Source organism: Pygoscelis adeliae, unplaced genomic scaffold, assembly GCF_000699105.1.
Source record: "Pygoscelis adeliae isolate BGI_AS28 unplaced genomic scaffold, ASM69910v1 Scaffold220, whole genome shotgun sequence".
NCBI lineage: Eukaryota > Metazoa > Chordata > Aves > Sphenisciformes > Spheniscidae > Pygoscelis > Pygoscelis adeliae.
In genome coordinates, this window is record NW_008824049.1 from 2,639,855 (window position 1) to 2,667,770 (window position 27,916).

The following is a 27,916-nucleotide window of genomic DNA, read 5'->3' on the forward strand; positions in this document are numbered from 1 at the left end:
ATGGCTGACAACAGTACGCTGGTGTCTGAAACCGGGAGGAGCCTCTTGGCTGATTCTTCTGTTCTTGATTCAAAAATTATAGAAACCTCCAAAGAGAATGTATTTCCTGGATCTGTTTTGGATGTTGAAGGTAATGGGAGAAGCTTATTTTAAGACTACTATGTTTTTATAATGACTGATTACTTTGTAGGTATTTGGTAGTTTTTCAAAACCAAAAGTGCTTTGCTGAACTACAGAATTGTATGTAGGGTAGCCAAAAGGGTGTTGGTTTGGTATCCTTTCACCAGCAAAGGGACTGTCTTAATTTTTAACTCATCTTGTTACAAAAATTTGGGGTTGCAGCCATGAAATCAAATGTCTTCTGGCTAATGTATAGACAGTGTTTCATTCCATTTGATGCCTCTTCTGTGGAATAAATCATTCCAGGTAATATTTTGACACCAGTGTTTGGAAGCTACAGCTGCTCTGTTGTGTAGGATTACAGGTAGTCCTTAGAGAGATGAATAGTCTTGAGTGTAAAATGAATTCAAGAACAAATCTTGGAATTAAAAAAAAAACAACGAAAAAGGTGTTTTTGTTTTCCTGCAGTGTAGTAGCCAAAACCCAGTGGCAGTCTTCTGGTGCAAATGGCATGGAGGCTGCACTTGTCCCTTCTTCCTAATATTTTGAAAGCTTATTAATACATGGATTAAAAAGAACAAGATATCTAACTTCAGTTCCAATATTCCTTGGTGAAATTGAGCAGTTACTAGGAAGTAATGGACCTTGTCAGCCAGGAACACAGAAACTAGAAAAGAAACCAGCTGTCTATTTTCCAGCAAGTCTTGGTATCTAATTCTGCTAGAAGCATTAAGTCAATAATTTTGTTGTTTTTCTTTCTTTTTTAAATTTTTTTTCTCCCCCTCACCCTTGCTGACTCCCTTGCACGTTCTTGCTTTGACTGTAAGGTAACTGGTCTTGAATTGCAGGATCTTGTTTCACCATAAGTGAAAATTTAGGCTCTAAGGTCAATTGGGTATGCCTTAATTAAAGGACAGGCTTCTTGAGGTAACACTTATTTTCAGGCTTGTTCCTGATAAACAAGGTATCTTGAAAGGATGCAGTCTGCCTATATTCTTCTATACATTATTGATTGATTATTTTTTTTAGACCTAACATGGATTTTTCTATTAAAATATGAATATTATCCTTGTTTCTCTATAAACAGAAGAAATGCCTCAAATAGAAACAAGAGTGATTTTGGTTCAGGAAGCAGGGAAACATGAGGAGCTTCTGAAAGCCTTGGAGGTATGTGGGTCTAAGATAAAACAGTCATTGGAATGAGATGGTATGCTTTTATAGACTTCTAGTAACCAATTTGGTTCTGTACTAAAGTTCTCCTCTTCCACAGACCGTTAAGATAATGGAAGTACCAGTTATAAAGATAAAGGAAACTAGTCCTGGTAAATCAGAAGAAAAACTAATAAAAAGTATTATTCATATGGTATGTCATGCAATTAAGCACACGTGATTGCATGCAGCATGTTGTACTTCACTGGGACTGAAATGTGCACACGCTTTAATTGGGCATAATGGTCACAATATATGCTAATGTTTCCGATGGTGTCACTTAAAGCTCGTCAAAATTGGCACTTTTTTACAAACACTTTCTCAAATATGGAAGTAATATCTGCAGCTGTTAATTAGTGGTGTTTTCTAACGGGGATAGAAATATCAATGGAGACATTCAACTGCATGCTTATATTGAGTCAACACATAAGTTTTTGCTATGAACTGACTTCATAATTGGTTAATTGACTTCTCTTTCAATTGAAAGCTGCATTTAAAATTAAGTGTAAGAAGTGGTTCTCCATTTCTTGATGTGAAAAACCTAGAAAATAAAATTTGGAACTAATGATTGAAATTGGAACAGACCAAATTTATAAAGTCCTTAAAAATATCAAGCAATGAAGAAAATGGACTTCTGTTCTTTAGATCTTATGCAGCATGGAGCTTGCTATTGCAAGCTGGATGCTACTTTTTGGTCGCATCCAGAAGTACCTAAAGCTGTTCTGATAGTCTGAAATTTCATTTCTCTTTTGTGCTTAGTTTGGGTTTTTTTTCTATCTGTAGATATTTCCAATACTATATTATCAGTGTGAACTGATATGTAAGCTACTAAAGTAACTAGAATTCTTATTCTTCAGAAGCAGGAATTGCTTTAAGGCCTTTATTTTAGGTGCAGTTCATGGCTATTCTTATGCTAGGGAACGGTGCATCTCATTCAGCTTTCACAAATCCTAAGAGTCTGTCTCTGTTAAAATCTGAATCATACATTTTTCTAATGGTCCAAAATAAAAAATCAGTTGAATTTTGACACTACTGTAAGTATGTTGCCTGAATAATGCTTTCCCTTTCATCCCCATAAATCAAGGAAATTAAAGTGCCCTACATAAAGACAAACACAATAGAAGAGCTTGGAGATTCTGATTCCCCAGAATTTGAGACTATCTTCGTCATATCAGACTTCCAAGATTCTATCTTTAACAAGCTCTGCAAAGCAGATTGCCGTGTCATTGGACCTCCAGTAGTACTGCACTGTGCACAAAAAGGAGAGGTATGTGCTTTCTGTTGAAATCAGCTGAGTAGTTCTCTGGTGCAGTGAGTTCTAAATATTAAATGTTCAAAATAAAATCTATTTTGCTTTGCCAATCAATCATAAATATTCTTAGCAAGAGAATTTTAAGAAAAGCAAGTTTCTAATATCGTGTTAGAATATTGCGTGTAGTGAGAAAGCACAGGCAGGCAGTAGTAAGGCTACAACTACCGCAGTAGCTGTGGGAGCTGTTGACCTATTAGTTGGGATTGTGCCATTAGGAAAGGCAGCATACAAATCATGCTCTGGCAAACGCTTTATATTTCCAAAGGTTGACACGTAGAGAGGATGGACTGGGGAGGAAGAAAAGGATGGAGCGCTACCTGTGGAACTTGGGGATGCTCTAGTTACTTTATCAGAACGCTGGCAGGTCTAGAGCTGAGGTATAACTGAATACACAGACTTGGGCTAGTGTCTGATGCGTTTGAATGCTAGGAACAATAGTACTGTATTAAAGATAATGTTAAAACTTTAATGGAAGCAGTATGCTTTTGACTAATAAACTTACATCTTACTTTCAGCCTTTACCTTTCTCCTGTCGTCCACTGTACTGTGCAAGTATGTTGAACTTGGTACTGTGCTTTACAGGATTCAGAAAGAAAGATGAATTAGTAAGACTTTTTTCCTTTGGATTGGTAAAACTATGTTAAGTTTATTTTCAAAATACTCTTCTGTTCTATCACCCGTAGGGTTTAACCATGACTAGAGCTCGTATGGGGGGAATGAATTGTTTGTTCTTTTGTTTTGTTGCACGTCCAGAGGCTGTGATATTTGAGGATGGGACCAAAACTGTTTCCTTGCCCAAGTCACTTTCTTCATGCCATTTTCGGTCACTCTTTTGTTGAATGACATTAAACAGCTCTAATTCAGTAGGGCTTGAAGACTTGTAGATTTAGGCTTCAGATAAGATGATGTTTACCCAATAGTGTCCTCTTATTTTTACAGGTAGTAGTGTGGTCAAGTAAAGCTTTGTAGTCCTGTTCAGAGCACTTGCAGACATGCTATCTTGCTATCGTGCTATTGGGACTTAAGTCTTAACGTATCTAGGTATGAAGTGGTTTGATACTCTAGCACTTTGATTTTCCATTTCAGTGATGCAGTTGGCAGCTAATTTCCCTATTGGACACCTGGGAATCAACAATATAGCTCCACATCTTCATCTGGGGGACCCCCCCCCCCGAAACAAAACAAAAGCCTTTCCCCAGTGTTAGGGATAGTTAGGTTTGATCTGCTAGATTCAAATTGGACAAATCGCAATCTTATGTAAATTCTGGCAATTGCCCCTTCAGGTAGAATTGACTAAATCAGTGAGGATAACATGCCTCAAAACTATTGTGCGTGAAAAGATGAAGGCATTATGTATGATGATCACAAGAGTACTGGTGGCTTGGGTAGTTTTCCTGAAGCTATGCAGCAAGGCTATATTAAATGTTTAAAAATAGAAGTTCTTCTGATGTATCAGCTATACCTTCTCCTGTAGATGTGAACAAGTTGTTTTAAGAACAAATCGGAGCATTTCTATTCCTAGACATTTAATGTAACCTCCTGTATCTTGCTTTGTAAACTATTTTTGTACCGGGCTCAATCTGCACTGTACGCTTCAAAAGAGATACTGAAAACTTATTTCATCTTTATTTTTCAGGTTAAGCTAGTGACCTTGGTTCATCATATGGGTGGAATTATTCGAAGGGACTTTAGCTCAAAAGTTACACATCTGGTGGCTAACTCAACACATGGAGATAAATTCAGAGTATGTAAGCTTGAGTTGGTACTTCATGGAAACTTTCAGAATTTGGCTCTTGTAGGCTAGGTCTGTAAATTATACTTCAGCTTGTAAGTTGCTAGGTTTTTTCCTGTGCTAACAACAATGACTTGTAATAGTGAGTTCATCTCCCTCTGGTGTTGAGTTTTGACATGTTTTTGTCTCTGTTAGAGATCTAAATAATATAAATTGCCTAAATGCAGAGATTTTGGAATAGACTAGTAAATATCAAGAACCAAAATGTTTCTTAAGTACTGATAACTTCAGTACTTAAGACACTGAAGACCTTGATGAACATCTGTTCATCAATGAACAAGTGTTTATATATCTACATGCCTGTTTTCTTTCTGTCCAAACAATAAACTTTGAGGTAACTTGCAAAAAACTTTAGTACTCAATTTGTGTGCATCTTCTTCTAAAAATTATTTTTAACTTGTTATGTATAAGCATTCAAATCTTCCTTTATGTATAAATATATGTGGGGTTTTTTTTCTGAGAACAACAAAAGGGAATCCTTCAGGACATGTATGTCCAGTTGACAAGTAAATACAAGTTTATAGGTTTTTGTACCATGGAATATGACAGCAATGCCTATGTCCCTCGATTCTCCCTCGTTTGAATTCTTAGTAGGCTCTTGCTTTTTTCCTAGTCTGTCTTTCTAATCTTCCAGTTGGAAGAGAAGACCTACTTCTAACTCTGGTCAAACACTCCTTTCTGGCAACTCAAAGGGAGAAAGTAGGAAAACTTTACAATCCCTCTTAAGCAGTCATGGAAGTTACCTTTGGAATAGTCACTTTCTCTTTGGTAAAAGCAGGCTGGGATATTTGTCTTCATACAAAGTATCAAAAGCAGAAAAAAGATCCCATATTCCATTGGAACAGAGATTTGGTTTTGTGTGTTTGATGAAGGATATCAGACTAACAAAACGGTGCACTTTTGAGTAAGTGTCAAAATAGCTATTGATCTGATCTCCTAGTCACTGAAGAATTAATACACTCTAACTCTGGGGAGTTACAGTTGGACATGATTCTTGAAGGAATATATTCACTTTTTGCAGTATCTGTCTTGAAAAGTAAAAGCAAGGTTATGAATTTTCTCGGCACGGGAAAGACTTAAATGGAAATACTTAGTACAACTTGTGCTTTTCCTGTTTTATAGATTGCTGTAAGTCTTGGTACTCCTATTGTGAAAGCTGAGTGGATTTATAAGGCTTGGGAGAAAAGGAATGAAATGTAGGTGTTTGTTTTCCTTCAACCTTAACCTTGCATCCTGTTCACCTGTAGTATTGTGAGCTTCTGTTTAAATAGTGATGTAGCACTGATTTAGTGACCTTTTTGTGTATGTTTTTTTCTTTTTTTTCCCAGTGATTTCTGTGCAGCTGATGATGACTTTAGAAATCAGTTCAAGGTTCCTCCCTTCCAGGATTGCATGTTAAGTTTCCTTGGATTCTCTGATGATGAGAAAGCTAACATGGAAGAAATGACAGAAATGCAAGGTTATTGTTTTTGAAAGTTGACCTGTGGAATGAATGGGGTTTATAGCTGAGAAATACTTCACTGAAGCCGAAATGCTAGATCGTGAATCCTGAAGCATTAATGAGGACTCTTCAACTTGGAGAGCTATAAGTTGATTTTTAGATGTTGGTGTATGCATAAGTTCTGGTAGCTGTTGAAGACTTCAGACTTCGTAGGCTGATCGAAACTGGACAATTTAAAAAGAAGTAATTATAGGATGCTTGAAGGTATCCTGGAAAACTTGCTATGTGATATGTATATTGTGCTTCAGTTTTCATAATCAGTTTTGTGGTATGCATCTTTGCATAATTCACAGAAAGTATCTACAATGTTTACACCTTTGATACGAATCATCGCTGGTAAAACACTTGATTGGAAGTGTTCCATTTTTTGGTAGTGTAGTACACTATTAATAATCACATTAACAGTAATGATGTAACAGATAAAAGGCTGGAGACTGGGAAGTTATTGCTAGAGTTGCATGTAACAGAGCTATAGAAATGGGGAAGGAGCAAGCTTGTAACAGCAAGGCTTTCTCAAAAGAGGTGAAAGTTGGCTGGGTTTGCTTTTCTTCCCCTGACCTGTTTACCTAAAGCTACTTATAAGATTGTGACATGCACGGGTTCTAGGTTGTGGATGTCTTTAGGGTGAGTATAGCTGGCTTGCTCTTCCAAGAAACAAGAAAAGCTTTCCAGGAGAATATTGCATTTATTGCCAGACAGGTTTAAATGCTCTCTGAACTCTGTGTACTCTTGACTTTTCAATGTCTACTTTACTACTGAGTGATACATGCTACTTCCTAAAAGGTGTCCACTGCTGATAATATCTGGGCTGTTATGTAAGCCCAACAACTGATCGGCTCACTGAAGAGTTCATCTCTCTTGGCTCTTCTCTCACTAATGATAGGTGCCACAGAACTATCAAGTGAGCTACTAATTTCTAACAATAATATTCTTCAGTCTTGCTAATATGCCTTTTTTTATCTAGGAGGACATTATTTACCGGTTGGTGATGAAAGGTGTACACACTTAGTGGTTGAAGAAAGTACAGTAAAAGACCTTCCATTTGAACCTTTAAAAAAACTTTATGTTGTAAAGCAAGAGGTTAGTGCTGACAAATTCTTGAAAGAATATTGCTATATAATACTCAGTATGTGAGATACACTTTTTCAGAATAAGCCACATGTTTGCATTTAGTATGCAAACTGCCTTACTATTATATACATTATTTTGAATATTTTTAACTTCGGGTGAAGTCCTGTAATGTGTTCTTAAGGTGTGTTTTCTTTTTTCCTTTAGTGGTTCTGGGGAAGCATTCAAATGGATGCCAGAGCTGGAGAGTCCATGTATTTATTTGAGAAGGTATGTTGAACTCTCTCACATAATGTGCAGCATGTATTTGGTGTTAAAATTATCATGTGCAATAGTATGTGTGGGGCCAGAGATAATATGTTTTAAAGCAGCATTTAAGTTTCAGATAATCTGTTATAAATTTTATACATAAAAATTTGCAAAACACTTTTTTCTGCTTCCCAAGGGTTGAACTTATTTTTAGTCAAACAAAATACTAGTGGTGTTTCCAGGTTAAAAGAAAAAAATTAAAAAAAAGGGGGGGGGCTTCACCTATTTTCCCTCAGCTTCCCGAAGAAGAATTGTGTTGTGTGCTGATCTCTACAATTAACTCACCTTTGCACTGACTTGAGCTGGACAGAGCGGGTGAAAACACTAAACTAAACTTTCTTTTACTACAGTCAGAGAGTCCTGGCCTCAAGAAGTCTGTGTCACTACTTTCTCTGAATACTCCAAACAGCAATCGTAAAAGACGCCGTTTGAAAGAAACTCTTGCACAACTGACCAGAGAAACAGACATGTCGCCATTCCCTCCTCGGAAACGCCCATCAGCTGAACATTCACTTTCTATTGGGTCCTTGCTGGATATTTCGAACACTCCAGAGTCGAGCACTACCAATGGAGGTAGAGCTAAAAAACTTTCATTCAGACCCACTTGCAGTGTTCAAGAGCTCTCTGCATACAAGTGGTAGCGGTAGGGAAGTCTTACAGGTTTTGCTACAGATTTCCTAAGTAATTCCAGGCTTTCTCCTTTTCAAAGTGTGCAGAAAGCAGAATTGGTGTGAAGAGTTCAGACACAGACAGAGACCAGGCTGCCTCTTGTCATTGCAGTAAGCGTATTCATACCTGAAGGAAAACAAGGAAAAGATATGGAGTTGATAAATATTAAGTACAGTGTTACTCCAAAATGCTTCAAATACTCTGCTGAAAATCTGCAGCAAATAAGCAACATAGTTAACAGTAAATCATCTAAAAGCCTCTCCAGTAGGATGTTTGGAGAATGGAGGTCAAAGATTCTTTTCTAAACGAATTAAAGGGAAAATTCCTGCAAAGGCCACTCCTCCTAGGTCTTTGAAAAGTTCTGTTGAGGTAACACTATTTGTGCCAGCAAACTCATGTCTAAAACTTCACAAGAATATAAATCACCAACTGATTCTGATCTGTTAATTGGCAAAGAGATTTTAATGCCTCGGCACATGGTTCTTGTGGAAGAGAGGAAACTGCAAAATTGTGGATTAGTGAAAAGCTAATATCTGAATTAAAAAAAAAAACAAACAACAAAAAACCAAAAAACCCACACCAAACTAGAACAAAAAAACCCACCCCCCACCCCAGTTCCATCATATAGAGGAGGTATCTGGAGTTACTACTGCTTTTAAAAAGCCCCTGTATACAAGTCAAGTAAGTAATCTCACTGAGGCACAACCTGTAAGTGATAATTCAGAAGGAATACAGGAAAGATAAGCTTACTCTTGAAGACCAGCTTTCTTAGGTCATGCTAGTGCTCTTGTAAGCGCTGGTACGGAAGTTTCTTCTAATCCAACATCAGCAGATAGTTTCAGAAAAAGTGCTATTTTGAAAACAACAGGTAAGGTACTTATTTCATAGTAACTGTGACAGTAATGAACTTGTGACATCAGAATGAGTGAGTACAGGTCTCTGAGGTCCAATACCTGAGCAAGTATTTAAAACTAATGGACTGCTTCAGGTCGACCTTGGCTTTAGCTTTAAGAATTTTTTTGTGTTTTCTCCCCCCCCTTCCCAGTAGGATGAAATGTAAGTGTTTCATGCAAGGACTGATTTTTAATAAATGGTTTTGAGCTACATACCTAATGCAAGGATGGTAGGCAGCTGAAAGATAATTGTTTACATGGCAAAATGAAAGAAGAAAAGGGCTTTTATACATGGTGTATGTATAAATAATGTTCAGCACCTAATCCTCACTTCCTACTAAACATAATAGGGTTAAGTCATTGACCTGCCCATAAATGACTTACTAATTTCAGACTAATTTTGAGGAATAATCTATTACTGTTGTTCTATAATTAGGCTGTAATAAAGAAAGCCATTTTCTAGAAAGAGCTCTGATAACTATGGAATAACCTACAGAGTAGCCTTTTAAAAAAAAAAAAGCTATCTTCCCTTAAAAATTCTGAAGATTTTTTCCTGTCTTTGAGGGTGAGCTTTTTTTTAGGGACTCTATTGTAATAAAGCTCTGTTTTCATTTGGGAATCTCTTCATCAGAAACACCAAAATCCTGTGCAAGGCCTTCCAAAAACTCAACTCCTCTTCCACTAAAGCAGTCTGCAAGATGGCAGGTTGCAAAGGAATTGTATCAGACAGAAAGTAACTACGTTGATATTCTAACAACAATCATTCAGGTGAGCTGGTTTTAAAGCAAGTACGGGTCAATTGTAATAAGACATATAGTGTTTACATCAATGATTATCTTCAACCTGTGATCTACAGGCTTTTGAGGGCTTGGGTGCATCAAAGGTTCATAAAAAGATGACAATGGAAACAGTCTCATGTAATTTTACTAACATATTAAAATGTTTAGTATCTGTTAATAATAAAGGCTGGAAAATACAATTTCTAATCTGGGATCTGCAGTGGAATTGCAGTTTGTATGAAAATTCCAAGCTTCAGAGAAATAGGGTCTTCGTGACTATATTAGTGAATAGAGAGAGATGGCAGGGGAAAAAACTTTTTTTTAATTATTCCAGGAAAAGCAGAATAGCAAACAGCTTACAGGAAGAGCTTAATTTCTAGAAGTTTGTTTCCATTGCAGCTGATTATCTACTTAAAGAATGAGCTAAGATGTGTGTGAATAGAAAAGTAGATGAAAGGGGGTTATGCTGTAGTGATGTATCGAACTCAGTGTTTGTATCATAAAACCACTCCTCTATAACCCACTCTTGCTAAATGGGAGTATCTCAAGATTGTGACTGCAGGAAAGTATGATCTGGAAAGAAAACACTGTTGCTTTCATAACTATTTCTAACACAATGTGTGGTGGTTGGGAGGGCATTAACTTTTTTGTCTAATTCATCAGCTATTTCAAGTTCCGTTGGAGAAGGAAGGACAACTTGGAGGACCAATCCTTGCACAGGAAGAGATTAAGACCATATTTGGCAGCATTCCAGATATTCTTGATGTGCATACTAAAATTAAGGTAAGCTGCAACTTCTCCCCTGCAGGGGAAGCTTTGATATAGACTTTGACTCTTTTCTGTATGCTTTAAGTTGTATCTGCTGGATAGGTGTAGATTCATCCTGGTGCTGTTACATACTGTTCAACCTATGGAATTATGTGCAAATCCAAAGTACGCTTCAAGATTTAATGCTTATTTATAAATATCTGAAGTCTGAGTATTGTGCATGTAACTAATATTGTCATTCATGAGCTGGCTTCTCCTTTTCCCATTTTAATACCTTTTCCTGGAGGAGGTTTTCTGTAACTGATAAAAACTGATCAAAAGGGCCAGTGGTATCAAATTGTAGTCTAGCTCTCACAAGTGCTTATAACGTACATGTTTCTATTAAAACAGTAAGGAAGGACTCTTGGAAGGATAGCTAAAGCTATGGAATTTAAAAAAAAAAAAAAATCGGTGTTTTCCTAGGCTTTAGACATGTTCATATAAGGAGACTTCTATCATTTGGTAGGAAAAACTAATTCCTCCTTAAATGGCTTTGAACCAATTGTCAGAAACTACCAGCTCATAAAACTGGCTCGCACTTCAGCCTCTGGAGCAGTTGACCTGGTACTGAGGCCTAATAAGAGCTGATTAGAATTCCCTATGAGATTGTTTTCTTGAGGCTTTCTTTATTTTATATTTTGATCTGGATTGCAAGTGCTCTCTGAAGCCATCTCTGGTCTCACAATAGACTATGATGCAATTCTTCCTCAAATATGAAGTCATAAAATCTTCAAATAATGGCATATGTCTGTTCCTGTCTGCATTTCAAAGTAGGCTTTTAAAATAGAGGGGCTTGCAGACTGCCTGTAACTCAGTGGTTTGGTTTTTTTGTTGTCTTTTGTTTTGCTTTTTTTACCAACCGTTGGGATCCAGTCTAGTTAATCACGATAGGTATTGATAAGTGCTCACTGAGACTGAGATGAAAGTAGAGCATGTGTGTCCATGTGTCAAGTAGGATTCACCTGCAGCATGCAGTGTAGACAGAGTTGCTCAGATGTAGTGATTGTGTTTTCCTTCATCTTTGGTGTAATAAAGATAAGAGAAGTGGCAGCAACAAACCAATATTAATGGTGAATCCTTTTCACTTAAGGTGAACCCTGAACCTTCAGCTGTACCCTCCTGTCCTTGTTGTTAGCTGACAGTGAATAAGCTTGATCCTTATCAAGCTGATACAGGCTTAACAGCTTGGTCTCACTTTCCTTGACACCCTGGTGCAGCAAGTGAGGGAAATTTATGCTAATTCTATTTCAATCCTATCTTACAGACTTAAGAGTCCTATATTAGTTGTGCACTCTTAATTAGAATTGGTTCAACTGTCTTCTGTGTATACTTTTTCAGTAATCATCTGGGATATATTCTGTAGTGTGTTGGACACAACAGCGTCATCTTGTTGCTGAGTTGGCTAGTGCTGATACACTGCTAGGCTCTGCTTGCATTGATTCAAAACTATATATTCAGTAAGCCAGAGCTCTCTTGCTTTCAGCTCTCAGTAGACTGAAGGGGCTTAATGTGAAATTGTACAGTTTTTAGGATTGCCTGGTTTGTCAGCATGGAAACACACAGCTAATTATATGTGTTTGGCAGAACACTGATCCCATCTTACAGCTTTATGGAGTTCACTCTCATCTTATTTTCTTCCCCCCCCCGTCCCTGCATGTATTCTAGGAAGACCTGGAAGATCTTATGATGAACTGGACTGAAAGCAAAAGTATTGGTGATATCATTCTTAAATACGTAAGTTGCTGTTTCTTTTTCTGTGCATTAGAGCTATTATGGGCTATTATCTTGCCTTACAAATAATCCATTTGTAGGAGCTAGAAAACACAAGCAAAGCACTACTGAGTGAGAAAGAACACTAAGTTGTATCATTGTATTTTCTGTTTAGACTTTTCAGTTGAGTTAAATGATGTACTTTATATAGGTAATCCATGTCAAGTTTAAGTCTATGTGTCTGTCCATTTGTACGAGGGGGTAAAACTCCAAATAGATATGGTTTGAGAACTGTAATTTGCAACACTACAGACATGCTTTTTACTCAGACATTAAAAGGGTCTCTTCCTGTAACCTTAGCTATCTGCTGCCTCTGATTAATAGTAAATAACTAGGAAAATAACTCTTCACGGAAATGTCTTGTGTTCTTCCTTCAAGACTTGAAATATGTAAGTGAATAAGGACTCCTTGTTTTCCCAAGTACAGAATGTGCAGAACAGGAAAGCTAGGTCTGTGACTGCAATGCATTTTAATCTAAGTAGTCTGCTAGGTATCTTGTGTTTTTGCTGACCTGATCATTTTGAGGCAAATAGTGTTTGGCATTCAAAAGTTTTCAGTCTAAGATATTGCTTCTGGTGGTTTAGTATCTTTTAATGGTGGTTGCAGTAACTGGAGAAAATACCTGTCTGAAACTTCCACAATTCTCACCAAAAGCATCTTGCTAGGTGAGAATCTGCCTTCTATTGGAATAATCTCCCCAGGGAAGTGGTGGATTCCCCAACATTGGACACTTAAGATTTGGCTGGACAGGGTGCTGGGCCATCTTGTCTAGACTGTGCTTTTGCTGAGAAAGGTTGGACTAGATGATCCTTGCAGTCCTTTCCGACCTGGTATTCTATGATTCTACTTGAGCTGCTCAGCAGCTTCTAAGGTTGTCACATGTGTACTTGATGTTTCTGAGAGCAGGCTGCATTTAATCAGCAGCACTGAATCTTGGGCATCTGGCATGCAAAAATGTTTTAACTTGTTCTGTGGACACGCATGGGTTTACAACATATTTTTTTTATTATTCTTTATTGAAATGTGCCTTTGAGCAGCTTTGTATGGCTCAGGGCATATGAACATATGTACAATGCTACATAATATGTAAAGCAGAGCCGTAACAGTTGTTTCTTTCAGTCAAAAGACTTGTTGAAAACATACCCTCCATTTGTGAATTTCTTCGAAATGAGCAAAGAGACTATTACTAGATGTGAAAAACAGAAGCCAAGGTTTCATGCCTTCCTAAAGGTAAGTGTCTGCAGAACTAAGTCTTTGAGTAGAACATGGAGACCATTACCAAGTAAACTACTTAATGCACTAGGTAGAAGAATGTGGTGTTTTGGAAGCTTGGAGGTATGTGAACATCTTCTTGGTGAGATGGAAATAAAAAAGATTTGAACTCCTTGTAAGATTATTTCATAAGAGGTCCACATTCTTCCTCTGCTATACAGCTTTTAGGGTAGTTTGATTATATGCATTTGTTGCTGGAAAAAGTGCCTTCTGGTTACTTTCTCCCAAATACATGTCTTCTCTTTTCTGTAAAGCTAGCTAGAGCTGCTGCTTTTTATTGGTCCCCCTCCCTGTGTTTAAAAGACTTGTATTTCTGAAATAGCTTTTAACTCGCTTTTGGCAGCTGTGAAGTTACAGGGAGGTAGAATCTCTCAACATTCTTGTGACTAATGAATAGGAGCATAACAGTGGAGATTTAACAGGAAGATGATCTTCAAAGAAAGAGTTACCTGAAGATGAGTCTTAAGACTCTTGAGCCCTTCAGATAAAGGTATATAGTTGACTAATAGTGCAGCATAGCTTGAACTCCTCTTCTATATCCAACAAGTGTGTCTCAAATAGTGGAGTAATCAAACTGACAGATTTCAGCTTATATTTTTTGAGGTACCAGGAATTATATCCAAGTATTGATGTCTGAAAGATGGGGAAATGAATAAGAGAACAGGCTGCCTACTGTCCCACTCCACGTTAGCATCTGAAACAAGGACTGAGGGGTTGATAATATGGACAGCTTAAAAATAGACATTCTGAGAACATAAATCATGTGATAAATACTGCGCAGATTTGAATATAACATGCTTTTTAACATGATCTGTTAATGACTGAGTATCTGTGGTAAATGATTCTCAAACTTTATTGCGATGCTAGTTTCAAGGAAGAAAATTTTTCTCCTAGTTTGTGACTTTTTGGGTGTTTTTGTGTGTGTGGAAAAAAGTAAGAATTACTTCCTTTCTCCCCTTTCTATTCCCCAGATAAACCAAGCTAAACCTGAATGTGGCCGCCAAAGCCTAGCTGAACTCCTTATCCGTCCTGTTCAAAGGCTGCCTAGTGTTGCTCTACTACTAAATGGTAATCTAGTGATGTATTTTTTTTAGTAGTTTGTGAACTACTTTTTCAATAAACACTGTGAAAGTGTTAAAACCAAGGTAATGTCTGCTTTTAGTCATAATTAGCAACAGCTTTTCTCATATAAAACAAGCCTGATTCTGGGAGTTAATCATCCTTAATAGCAGTCAGCAAGACCAATTACTGAAGAAAGCATACTTTTGCCTAAATTTTACTTGTTCATATATTTGTCTGCAGGATACAGGTAGAGGAAGAGTTTGCTCTGACAACAGTTTTCTCTTCAAATACAAATATAATTAAGATTCAAATGCAGCAGTATAAACTAGAGAGCACTTTGTATTGACGAAGCTTACAGCTTCATGTGTTCCACCTGGTCTCAACCACTTGCTGTAATAATGATTACGTTAATAAAAATAATAATAAAAAACCCACACAACCACCCCTTGTTTCAGTTAAAAGACTTCCATACTTGTCTCTGCACTTCAACAAAACCAGCATGTGGTCTTGTTGATTTTTTTTTTTAATAGTTTGAGGGTTTGGTCTTGTATGGTCTTGTCTTGTAGGTAGGTTTTTTCTTAATGAGATGCATGGACAATTGCTGCTCAGCCTACTTCCCCACTTAATCAAGGCTATTTGGACTCCAGGATAGCTGTGATTTCTTCAGTCATCTGACTTACAGTTTAAACTTGAATTTTTCATATTTCTTTTCAGGCACTTGTAATGCATGTGGGTTGTTTTTTTTTTTAATTGTAGACATTAAGAAGCATACAGCAGAAGAGAACCCAGATAAAATAACCCTAGAGAAAGCTATTGAATCATTAAAGGAAGTGATGACGTAAGTGATGCTTGTTCTATGAAACTTACTGTTACACATTTAGATCTCTCTGTTCCTTCTAAATTGCTCTTAGTGTGTTGTTGCCATAACATTAGTCTCCATGTAAGTATATGTAATTGTATGTGCTCTTCAGTCTCCCTTTGGCCACTGTTGTCACTTTGGTATTCTGTGCCAGAGCTCTTGAAGTCTGTGGCATTGTTACCCAGCACTTCTACTGAACCTCTGCTGACTCCCTGCCTCAGTATGAAGCTGAACCTCCTGAGTCCTCTGTTCTCTTCCAACTCTTATTTCTATATATTCCCTCCAGAATGGAAGAGATGTGTTTTGTCTTAAAATCTTACTTCTGTGCATATATATCCACTGAAAGGACATGCTATTGGTGGAAGATTAGTTTCTCTTCTGGCCCTGAATTAGCTATTCTTGGCACCATTCCATGAGTTAATTAGCTTAAAGCTGAAGCTGTTTAGATTGTAAGTCTCACCTCTTTTGAAGTGTAGCGTATGTCTTCAGCAATGAGACCTCCTGTACTAATTGGGTAAATGTTTGTCCAATTTTAACAACTTTTAAATTGTAATTATTCTTGCATCTGCCTCTTGGTGAGCTGCGGTCGTGACTTGGGGGGATAAAATGCAGGCTGTGAAGAACTGCATTGGTTTGGTCTCTAGTTCAAAATCTTATGGGGCAGAGGAGGGGAATTATATATTAACTGAATGGTGTGTCAACCACTGATAACGTGACAAGAAGATTGTTCTAGGTCTGAAGTTTCCTATGCGCTTAGCATATGGTATTTGGATACTTCAATGAGCAAGTGTGGTGGATTTTGTGTTTTCCAGTGCTGCTATGTAAACTATATCTCTGAATGTTTAGCTTCATTATTTTTGTATGTCTTAAATGCAGTGCATTCATTTACTGTGGCTTGGTATTGAAGATAAATATAATATGCTTCCCTTAGACATATTAATGAAGACAAAAGAAAAACAGAGGCACAAAGGCAGTTCTTTGATGTTGTCTATGAAGTTGATGGATGTCCAGTAAGTAGTTTCTCTGAAGCTGCAGACCTGTAAAATGACTGTGTGCTAGTTTGCTCCCTTTGCAAAAGTATGTGAGGTTAAAATGCAATGGTACTGGTTTAAACAGATTTCCAGTGTTAAGTTGTAAGCAAGCAGTAATCCAGTCCTTGAACTAAATGCTTAATGAGCTTTTTACTTGTATCACTTAGGCCAATCTCTTGTCCTCTCACCGAAGCTTAGTTCAGCGTTTGGAAACCGTAGCACTTGGTGATGACCTCTGTGACAGGGGAGAACATAAGATGACTATATAAGTACATCTCGTGAACTGAATTAGAAAAGGCTTGGCACTACATATGAATATAAACAAGTAAAATTTAAAAACTCTTGAAGGAGAATTCTAAGACATGGAAAGCTGATAGCGCAACACATGCTGATGTTACCTTTACATTAGCTATTGTATAAGCCAACACAAGTAGCTAGTCAATTCTAGATGGTTGAGAGGTGTTAATGTAGCCTTTAATGTCTTGCAGCCAGATCAAAAATTTAAAAGCAGCTCAATATGTTAAGAAATAAATGTTTATCTGAATAGCACTTTGAGTAGTATCAATGGATGAAAAAGTGCTGGAGTCCTTGGCTCAGCAGGATGTTTGTCCTTTTAAAGTTTAGTCATATTTAATATGAGTAAATAGTGGGCCTCTGGGGTAGGTATGTCTGTGCTTAGGCTACAAAAAAATAAAAAAATTCACCTATTAAATGCCTTAGATTAACAGTATGTTAGGAAGAACTAGGAAGGAAAAGTAATCTAGCTGGGTTTTGGAGACTTAAGTGGAGAAACTAAGGCTGTAAAGGACACTTTATGAAAGTACTTGTTACTGTCTACAGCAGTGAAGAACATTGTCTTCGTAGAAAACCAACTCTAAAATAATCGAAAATTAGTGCTGTCTTAAGCAGCACTTAGAGACAAAGGCCTATTGTTGTGACTAGCGATGAACTCTTCCTGGGAGTCAAGTTGACTCAGCTTCATTACTTCTTGTAAAGGAAGGAAAGGAAAAGGAAAATGAAAATGCTTTTAATAAAGCTTCTTGGCTTATCTCTTGTACAAGATACAAGCAACTAAAGATACCTTACTTAAAACACATGTAAGATACCTATGTGTTAATGTAAAGTAAAAACTGACTGACCAACCTCCACTGCAAAATCCACTTGATAGCTGCATGCACAAGCAATGGCAAGTGATATTTCTAGGACGTAACACACCACAGCCTAAGTTGGTTCATGCATATAGATGTCTTTTCTGTTTAAATCTAGACTATCTTGTGGTAGGTTTCAAAGGGCCCTTGCTTGCTATGCAGGGTAGAATTGAGGTCTGTAATGCAAAATTACTTCCCCTCTTGATATTTTTTTTTTAATTTGTTTTATTTTTGAGGTGAGTGTATTGATGCTAAGTAACAAGTATTGCCGGGCCACTTGAATTGTAGACAGTGAATAGTGAGATAAGTGAGTTCCTCAAAGATTTATGTGGTAGAGTAAATAGAGTAAAATACTCTCTAGAGTATTTTTTTGTAGCAAGGCTTTCTGTGCCTTCCTGTGTACTAGAAGGTAAAAGAATAGAAGAGAAACAAAACAACGGCAATAGACCTTCTAACTTTAACCTCTTTGTCTTCTATTTAACTGCAGATTGCGAGGAAACGGCATAAAGTTATTGGTGCTTTCAAGAGTCCGCATGGCCACACGAGGCCTCCTGCATCTCTCAAGCATGTTGTTCTCATGCCTCTCTCCCAGATCAAGAAAGTCCTAGACATCAGGGAGACAGAAGGTCTGTATGTTTTGAAGTGCTGTGATAGCTAATGAAAACTGTAGTTCAGAGTATAAAGGATGAAGGTCTGGGGATAGAATGGTAAGGTATGTTTGTTGTATGGTATGTTAGGTATGTGATTTTAGTATAAGCTTCTGTTTGAAGCTCTGTATGAGCTTGAGAATTCCTTGCATTTGACACCTTTTGGCTTTTCAAGAATCGCTGCAGGATGCTGAATTTGGCAGAACTACTAGATGGCATTAGCATAAGCCAATCAAATGGCAGTGTGAGTTAAACAGAGGAGTACACTTGACAGCTCTGGATTTACAAAACAAAAAAACCCAAACTTCAGTCCAGAGCACTAGACTGACCAGAGACAAGTGCTATTGCTGTGAAACCAAAGCTTCGTTTAACTGATGATAATGATGCTCAGGAGGAGCTGTGCTTAGCATCTTAAAGGAAAGATTTAGATGATGTAACTTCTGTGGCTGCTTTGCCATACTGAGACTGTAGGAGTTTCACTGAAGTAATACCTTGCTACAGCAGCAGAACTCATGCTACAATACTGTTCCAGCCTTGATAGTGACTTCTTTAGAAGTCTAGTCAGACTAGTTTCTAGATTTATACCCTAGAGAGCTAGATTTGATATTTCACTGTAGGTGATGGTATGCATGTCATACTTGTTCTGCCTAATGTTCTCTGAAGCACCTGAACATCGAAACCCAATAAAAAATAGAAATGGCAAAGAGGGTAGGTAGTAAACGTGATGCCTACAAGGTACTTTAGGGTTTCTCTCTTAAGAATTCTCTTTAAATCACTGTGCAATACTTAAGTTTTATTTGGGACTTGGGCGATGGGAGCCATTTGTAAGCATACCATTTAATATTTGCTATGAACTTTAGTATGCAAATCTTGGGAGAGGTCAGCTACTTTCTTTTATATACACTCTCTTATAAGACTGCTTTTCCAGTGCTGCTTTTCTGAATTGGTGATGGGTAGTTTTTTCTTTTTCTCTCTCAACTGTGTTTAACATGCTTCAGCTGTGTCTGCTATAAAGGAGTATCAGCAATGGATTAATTTTCTGCTATCAAGTGAGCAATCGTTATCAAGTTTAAACAGTAAAACTGTTGTAACTTGACTATTAATGTGTCATATATAGTACTGATGTCTTTGTTGCTTTTTCCTGCTTTACCCTACAAAATAGGGTAAATGTTGTTTTCCTTGTTCTGATTTAAAAAAAAAAATAAATCTAACACTTCATGAGTTAGCAGTAAATACCAATTTCATTCTCTATATCCAGCAAAGACTGACTAGTCTGCAGACTATGGTGTGCAGATTATTTGCTGAATAAACAACTGCTGCATGAACAGCTGATTGCAGCCTCTTGATGAAGGTTGCGGACAGAACTCAGTGCTCTTGCAAGTGATACAACAGCTATAGTGTAAATAAAGATAAAATCCTTGCACCAAATCATATTGTCCTTAACTCTAGCTCCTGGCAGATGGAGGGTTAACTTTTCTGAAGGTTCCCCCCTGAATTATATAAAAAATCATTATTCTTTGTCTTAACTCCTTGCCTCTCTTTTTATAAACTGTAGATTGCCATAAAGCTTTTGCCTTAGTTGTGCGGCCACCTACAGAACTCAACAACAAGCTACTTAGTTTCCAGATGACAACTGAAGAACCTCCTAAAGAAGATTGGTTGAAGATGTTGTGTCGGCATGTGGCTAACACTATTTGTAAAGCAGATGCAGTAAGTACTCTGGAACCATTTTGCTGATTGGAAATATTTCTCTCTTTTTGGCTTGAAGCACATGAAGCTGAAGAACTTGTTAATAGTGGACATGCTTGAGGTGAAGTAGAGCAGAAAACATTTGTGCTAGCAGGTCTGCAAGTGAGTGGTTAAAAGGTGGAAAAGGAAACAGCCTGGAATTTAGCTTCTACAGAAGCTAATAACTACTTAAAAATCAAGAATCCTGCTCTTCCCCCATCACAACTTAATTATAAATAATTTAAACTCTGCACTGCAGATCTAAACAGAATTGTCTTGAGCTTGCTTCTTTCACAGCTATGTTTAAATTTACAACCCCAGCATTATGAATCGTAAGTTTTGGTTTAACTCTGTGTTAGGCTGAATTCTGTGTTCTATACCTTATTTGAATGGGCACCATAATGTAAGAGACATGAAGCATCTTCCTCCTATAGACAGAAGCCTACAACCTTTAAACAAGGAAATAAAGAAAGCAATGAAATAAAGGAGACACTGGCCTCCTCACATTTTCAGACATTCAATGTGTGGGCTCTCCACAGCCAGAAAACTACTAATTTGAAGAGTAGATCCTCTCCAATTAGGGCAAGAGACTTTCAGCTAATGTTTTAATTATGTAAGAGTGTATGCATATCAGTCATCCAAATTTGCTGAAAATATGTGCAGTACATATAGCTGAAACATCTTGAGTTTAAGCTAGAAATGTTTTATGTTCTGCATTTTACACTTACTGTAAAATATTTGATTGTGATTTTTTTTTTAAAGACATGCTTGTTTCAGGAGAGGTAGTTAAGTAATCAAAATAGCATCTTAATTTTATTTTCTTTGGCTTGTCATCTGGGGACTTATTAATAAGAAACTTGGCTTTGTGCTTTTCCTTCCTTTTAGGTACTGAGTAGGAAAAGTACTGATTCAGAAGTGTTAATTTACTTTAATCTGTCTGCCGCCTATCTTCAGTCTTTTGTGTTACATATAACACAAAGGGATGGAAAAATGTTGGGTTTTCTTAATAGAAATTAAATCTTTGTGTAATAAATGTATCATTCCCTCGTGCCCTAGAACATCCAGAATCATATGCTGACAAATTGTAACCTACTATGCTGAATTCCATTAGTTATAATTTCTGTAACTACTGCTTTGTACCAACTATATAATACTTTTTTCTTGCTGATTTAAATGTCAAATTGAGCTTCAATTTAAGCACACTTCCCCTTTTCCCTGTTCTCAAGAACCCTGTAGCATCATGTGAGAATGAGATAGCGTTGGCTTTGCCACATGGTGGCAGTAAAGGCTTTAACTACTCCTTGTTAGACGCTAGGAATAGCCATACAGCTTGCTGTCTGGTGTCCGTATGACTTCTTTTTTCAAAACTTTTTTTGGTAAACTGTCTTTTCTCAAAATAAAACCCCAAAACAACAACAACACCCCCAGCAACTTCCCACTCCCATGCATGTCCCCCCACCCCCAAGTTTTGTAAGTAGGTAGCCAGAGGTTGCTTTGCACATGCTAGAGTTGAAGAATGAGGCATGAAAAAAAAAAACCAGAACTTGTGGGTATTCTGAAACATCTATTGGGCTTAAGCTGAAAGACTTAGTCTTAATGTTTGACAGCTGGAGCTATCGAGATTTCACTTCAGAAGTGTGCTGGATGTGTCAGTGAAACAGAGGCATGTATCTTGTGAAACTCCCTGGGTACGCTTCAGAGCTACTGCCTTCTACTTTGGTCAACCCTGAACTTGAAACTGAATCAAACCAACCAAATGTAAAACTACTGATGAAGTGGTTTCATAAACTGATTGTAACAGCAGTTAATCTAATGAAATGGCATGAAAGAAAATAACTGCTTAACTGTATATTGAGAGTTAAATATGGAGGAATATGGCAATTAAAACCTCTAAATCTGACCTAATGAACTAGAGAATGATATTTTGACAAGTGCTGATGTTTGACCATTATTAAGACTATTTTTGTCTATAGGAAAATCTCATTTATACTGCTGATCCTGATTCAGTTGAAGTAAATACTAAAGATATGGACAGTACTTTAAGCAGAGCATCCAGGGCAATAAAGAAAACATCAAAAAAGGTAAGATACTATAAAGATAGTGCTTTACAGTAAACCCTGTTTTAGTCAGGGAATTGTGCTAGTATTCCTGTTTCAGGTCTTTTGTAGTACTTAGTGTGACAGGAAAAACATAATCTGAACTAAAACTCTTAAGTATAAGCTCCTTAAAGAAGGTGGGGAATGTTTGAGGTTTTGACTGAGTAGTTTTGAAGTATCTGTATATAGTCTTAAGTATTATGGTCATAAGTATTATGTAGTCATTTTTGAGTCTGTTACGGAACTTACTCTGTCTAATATTTTGAATCTTTGAATCTATATATACTACAAAAAACCCCAACCCTCAGCTGTAACTGGTTTTGGCATATTGAATGGAGTTTTAAAGCTGCATGCGATTATCTAAATTTAAGTACCTTCAAAAGTAGGATGGGTGTAGAGTATGTGTGTCCTGGTAATAAAATAAACTTTGAAATAGCAACGGAGTAAGTGCTGAATGCTGGTGTCTGCCTGTGTATGCTTTCCTTTGTGTGTGGCTTAGCTGCTCTCAACTAATGGACTGAGGAACTGTGCCCTATTCTGCTAAGAGGACCTGGCTGGGAGGCAGGAGGAAGGCTGCCTGTCTGCTCTGTCATGTTGGCTGTGCAATGGGTTTGGTTCTGCTAAAGTTTGTGGTGTGTGAGAAGGGGTGACAGAGTGATGCAGCAAGGAGGAATCTGTTCCCCATTCTCAGCAGCCTTGCAGCAGGCTTAGTATGTTCAAGATGATAATACTGTTTCTTAGAGAAAACTGTAGAGGCTGCTGCAGTTTGGAAGCTACTGAAGACTAAATTGAGAGCAACTTAAAGGAGGGGGGCCTGACTTTGCAGAACCCAAGGGACGTGAGGAAGCCTAGTTAACTAGACCTTATTTTGACCTCTCCCTGAATATCCACCCCTCCCCGTCCCCATGTTGTCTTCATATTTGGGCAGAGTGAGAAGAGTAGGGGTGATGGGGAGCCTTAAAAGTCAGATCAACTTGTGGGTGTGTGTGTTTGGCTAGTTTTGATACAGTCATATTAACATTTGATACATGTCCTACAAATGTTCAAACTTGAATGGTAGCCTATATTGTAGTAGGTATTGCAGCCTGATTTTTGTGAGTGTATAACTGCTTGTCAAACTCCTCAGGTTACAAGAGCATTTTCTTTCTCAAAAACACCAAAGAGAGCTCTTCGAAGGGCTTTAATGTCGCATAGTGCAACAGAAGGAAGAAGTCCCAGTTCAGCTAATGAGAGTTATCTAGGCAGCCAACTGACTAGTACGTCGTCATTAGTGGTAAGTGATTTGGCTATGCAGGCCAAATAAGTAACCTTTTTAAGATCACAGTTACTTTAATGTCTGGTGTTGATCTTACTTTAACAATTTCAAGATCCACAGTGGAAAAATTTATTTTTAACTACATTCATAGATGTGTTATTTTCTGAGCAAGAGTTGTTTAATGAGAAGGCTTACTTGCTGAAAATGCAGAAATGCTGTATGTACTAGAAACTGGGAGATGCCTTGTACAATTAAGTTGAGGGAAAAAAACCCCAACCTCTTCTGCCAGAGATGGAATATGTATCCTCTTCTGAGAGAGTGAGAAACTTCCAACGCACTGTCTTATGTTGGTTCATGCTTTTGATTTTGGACAATATATACAAATGTGGTGTACAATCCTGAATAACATGGTGAAATTATCAATGAGAAAGTAGTGAGATGCTAGACAACCTGTGAAACAAACTGGGAAGAAAGGGTAGAGAAATATAGATGCTGCAGCCTGAGAGTTTTTGAAAAGATGAGGGAATTATCTCCTTATACATGTTTAAGAAAACTTGGTAAAATAATGTATTGTCCTACACACTGCAACTCTTTTCCTATGCCTGGCTACCTATTGCAGCTTTCTTCTGCTACATTAGGTCAAACTCAATTTCCTAGTACAGTCTAGTAAAGCAGACTAGATTTGAAGGAATTTTTTCATCATCTTTACTTTTATTCTAGTGTTTGAGTAAATCTCTATGCTGAGTAAACATATACTTTAAAGTCGTCTGTAGTTTGTAGGACAGAAGGCCAAGAACAGGATTTCCTGTGTATCTTTCTACTACTGCCTGATATGTCATACCTTAATATAGAGATAATTCAGTGTGTTTGAGTGGCCATTAAGTTGTACAACATAAAGATATTGCCCTGCTCTCCCACATGAGATAGGCAGGAGAAAATGTGAATTAATAAGGGAGGAAGTATCACAGTGGACTCCCTTGCTTTAGAGGAAATAAAAAAATCTACCAGTGTGGATATACCCCAGTTCTCTGTAGAGACTTTCTTCTTTCCAATTATGTTTGCTCCAACAATTGTTTTCGAATTCTAATATTCTGTCTTCATTTTGATACAGCACTTTATCTCATTTCTCATGAAAATGCAAGTCATGCACTTTTCTTTTTGTGTCTACCCCATACAAAAATATTTTTTTCCACAAAATGATAGGAACTTATAGTAGTAAAAACTATTTTCCTATTTCAAATTCTTCCTGGAGTTCTTGGACCTCTGAGGTAGTAAGTTGCAGCTTCGCAGCAGATCATATGTTGTGTGTGAGGTGTGGTTTTGTTTTTTTGGTTGGTTTTTTGTTTGTTTGTTTTTTGTTTTTTTAACCGACCCCACACACCACTGAACTTGCATAATGTCTTTTTGGTTGAATCATAAGGTTGAGGGGGAAAGAGAGGTTTAGATTCCAGCCCCTCAAGTTGGGATACCAGTGCAGTTCTTGAGTAGGAAACTAAAGCTGCAGGAAACCTGTCTGAGTCCATTGAGAGAGTCAAAGCTTTTATTCAGACATATTGTTTTATTTAAATAAAATCCTGGCCTGTGCTTAAGTGGGGATTTTTGGTGTAGAAAAACTATAGACTAAAAATATCAATAAAGCTTGAATGCTTAGGGTTTTTTTCTTGTTTGGACTAACTCTTGAACCCCTTCCTAATTGTAGATTGCTCGTTCATCTTCTACGTGCAGCCTAAATGGATCTGTCAAATGTGCTGTTAATGTTCACCGCTCCAATTCTGTTGATTGGAGCTCTCAAAATTCCAGGCCTCGACCTGTGCTGTGTCCTGGCTCTCCAAATATTCGTCTTTCAAATGCTGTAGAAGAAAAAACATCTTCCAACTTGGAAAGCTTAAATGGTCATGCCTTGGACAGACCATGTCCTATCCCTATTATTACTAGCACTTATGGTGATGCTGGAGATAATAACCAGTGTGGTGCTGAAAAATTCTGTACATCACATCCTGACTGTTAATGCCCATCTTGCATGAAGTGAGCAAAAAAACCTTGATTCCTCTAAACTAAGACAGCACGGTACAACTATATAAAACCCTAGAATCCACGAAGTGTTTTAAATGGTGTTGGGTTTTTCTTTGACTTGTTCTAATGCAAGGGGTTGGAGTCACTACTCACGTGTGGTCTAGTTCTATTTCTGGTTCTGGGTGCAAAGTTAATTCTTTTACAAATCCTTTTAATTTTTCTGTGTGTTTTTTCTTAATTCATTTCTGTACAATTGAATTACTTACTGTTTCAGCTCAGTTGTCCAAGTGGCAGCGTAGCTCACTGACCAGAGTTCTGAGGACTTTAATAACTTGGTTGCAGCAGCTAATTTTACCTATGGTTTTTGTTCCCCTACCTGTAAATAGAAAAAATATCCTGTATAAAATACTTTACAGCAGCTTTTATTAGACTCTATAAAGAGGAGTTTGGGATTTAATTTTCAAATATTGCCTATGACTGCAAATAGATGATGTGTCATAAACAGGCATTAGACTTCATAGTGAAGTGGTAGAGCCTTACCTGCTCAAAATATCCCTATTTAAAAGATTCTTGAAGCATGCAGGTGCAGCAAGCTGCCTAACTACCATGACCTGTTTATATGCTGAAAAGCTTGGCTGTGCTATAAAGAGCAACAGAAGATTGCTTGTGAAAGTATCTTGAGGTCTAATGTAAAAAGAATATAAAATCTCAGCTGATCCAAAGAGGTTAACTTTTAGGGCTACATATTGATGTAGAAGCAGCCTATGCTCCTAGCACCAGAAAAATCAGCTTTTTGCCTAGTTTGTGCCCATCCAGGCGCAGCTAAAGCAAGCTTTGACAAATCATTGTGATGTTTATTGCCTTCTGTAGCCAAGAAGGCATATGTTCAACATCTGATTTGGGACTCGGAGCTGGTAAGAATACAGAAAGTTGTAGGATCTGAGGGGAGCTCCATTTCTCTAAGAGATTATCATAATGTATCTTGCTTTCAAGTTGGAGGGAGATTGTTATAGCAAAAAGTGTGATGCAAGATGTATGCTAATACTTGGTTAACAGCTACTCCTCAAAAACATGTTCTTGCGTTCTGAATCTCTCAAGGCTGGTAACAAGGAAAAATCTTTCTTCTGCATTTTTAAAAATATGCATTCTACTCATATGGTGCTCTTTAACTTTTCTGTTCAAAATCTAGAAATGCTGTATCATTAATTTCAAAAGCTGCCAAACTTAAATATCTTCTGCGCTGTTACATTCCTTATGCTATGTATCAGGGTTGAGAAATGACTACTTAACTATTGACATAGGCTAACAAATGATCAAATAACTTTTTTTTTTCTTCCCCAACAGGGTGTTCCTTCTCCTTCCTTGGTCAGTCTTCCCTCGATCTTTGAAAAAAGGAGTCATACATTAAGTCGATCAACAACCCACTTGATATGAAGCAGGTTTAAAATACAATGCTGTATTGTAATGACCGACAAGCAGCTGGCTGTTCAAATGACTTGTTACTGACATTAATGGTACCTTAGTCATTAGCACTTAGCAATGATTAGCAAAATGTTAGATAACACTAAGTTAATCACAAGGGGTTTTTAGTTGTATTGAAGCAGATCGGCTAATCAGTGGAATAAGTAACTTGGTCTTCATTTAAGACACAGTATTCCCTTGCACAAATTTATTTTCTCACCACCATAGCATTTTCTTCTATGGAAATTGTCCCCTTTAGGCAATAACCTAGTTTGTCAGATTTTGAAATGAAGATGATGTTCACATAACTTACCGCTAGTTTGGATGACTCTTATGCTTGCCTAACTTCATCAATTGGCAGAGCACTCTAATGTTTGAATTGTTGATTTCTTAAACGGAGATGCGTTATGAAGTACCTGACCTTTCAAGTATGACAGTTAACCTGTTGTACAGCTGCTTATTCCAGATATTTTATAAATGTAGTTGTTTATAAAAAGGTAGAATTGAATTTCTGAGATTATGGTCTTCCGCAGCCTCACTGTAACACAGTGGTATGTTACATGGGTTTATTTGAACAGTAAGTTTGAAGGCTGCGCCTAGCTTTGACCACCAAAAATGATCAATTGAATTCCTTGAATTTCTTTGAAGTGGATGTCTGAGGAAAATAATTACACTCCCTTTTAGTAGGGCTGTTAAACAAACCGACCCCCAAACCCCCACACCTTCCATATACTTGGTTAATGAGTCATTATTTAATGCATGGGATTATTGGTGTGACATGGTAATTTGACGGCCCAATTTGGGTGTGTCAAATTTCAGGTGTAGTACTCCTAAGGCTTTTACCTGGCTTTCTCATGTATTTGTACCTTCCTTCAAAACTATATGTTCACTTCTTTCATCTCTGAACAGTTGGTATGATGCAATGCTATCTCAGGAACTATCTAAATATGTATATTTCTGCATTTCATTAACGGTTTAACTGTCTGTATTAGCAGGAGTTCTCAACTTCTGGTTTCTTTTTAACCACCAGTGTCTTGTCTTATGTCTATATGTAACTAGTGATGCTTCTGAATGTGTCAGACTTAACTGTTTTTATATCTCTTTTTGCCAATCCA

At 37.4% G+C, this 27,916-nt stretch overlaps 1 protein-coding gene across 1 annotated transcript; it reads left to right on the forward strand.

The window, feature by feature from the left end:
• ECT2 (epithelial cell transforming 2) lies at positions 1–26,774 on the forward strand. The gene is given in 24 exon segments (XM_009333581.1): positions 1–130; positions 1,208–1,287; positions 1,391–1,483; positions 2,414–2,596; positions 3,157–3,246; positions 4,278–4,385; positions 5,556–5,629; positions 5,762–5,892; positions 6,899–7,014; positions 7,210–7,272; positions 7,662–7,884; positions 9,505–9,641; positions 10,316–10,435; positions 12,125–12,193; positions 13,349–13,459; positions 14,473–14,569; positions 15,320–15,401; positions 16,354–16,432; positions 16,621–16,718; positions 18,064–18,227; positions 19,804–19,958; positions 21,950–22,057; positions 23,199–23,345; positions 26,685–26,774. Coding segments are annotated over 24 exon segments (2,748 nt in total).
• Positions 26,775–27,916: the final 1,142 nt, after the last annotated feature.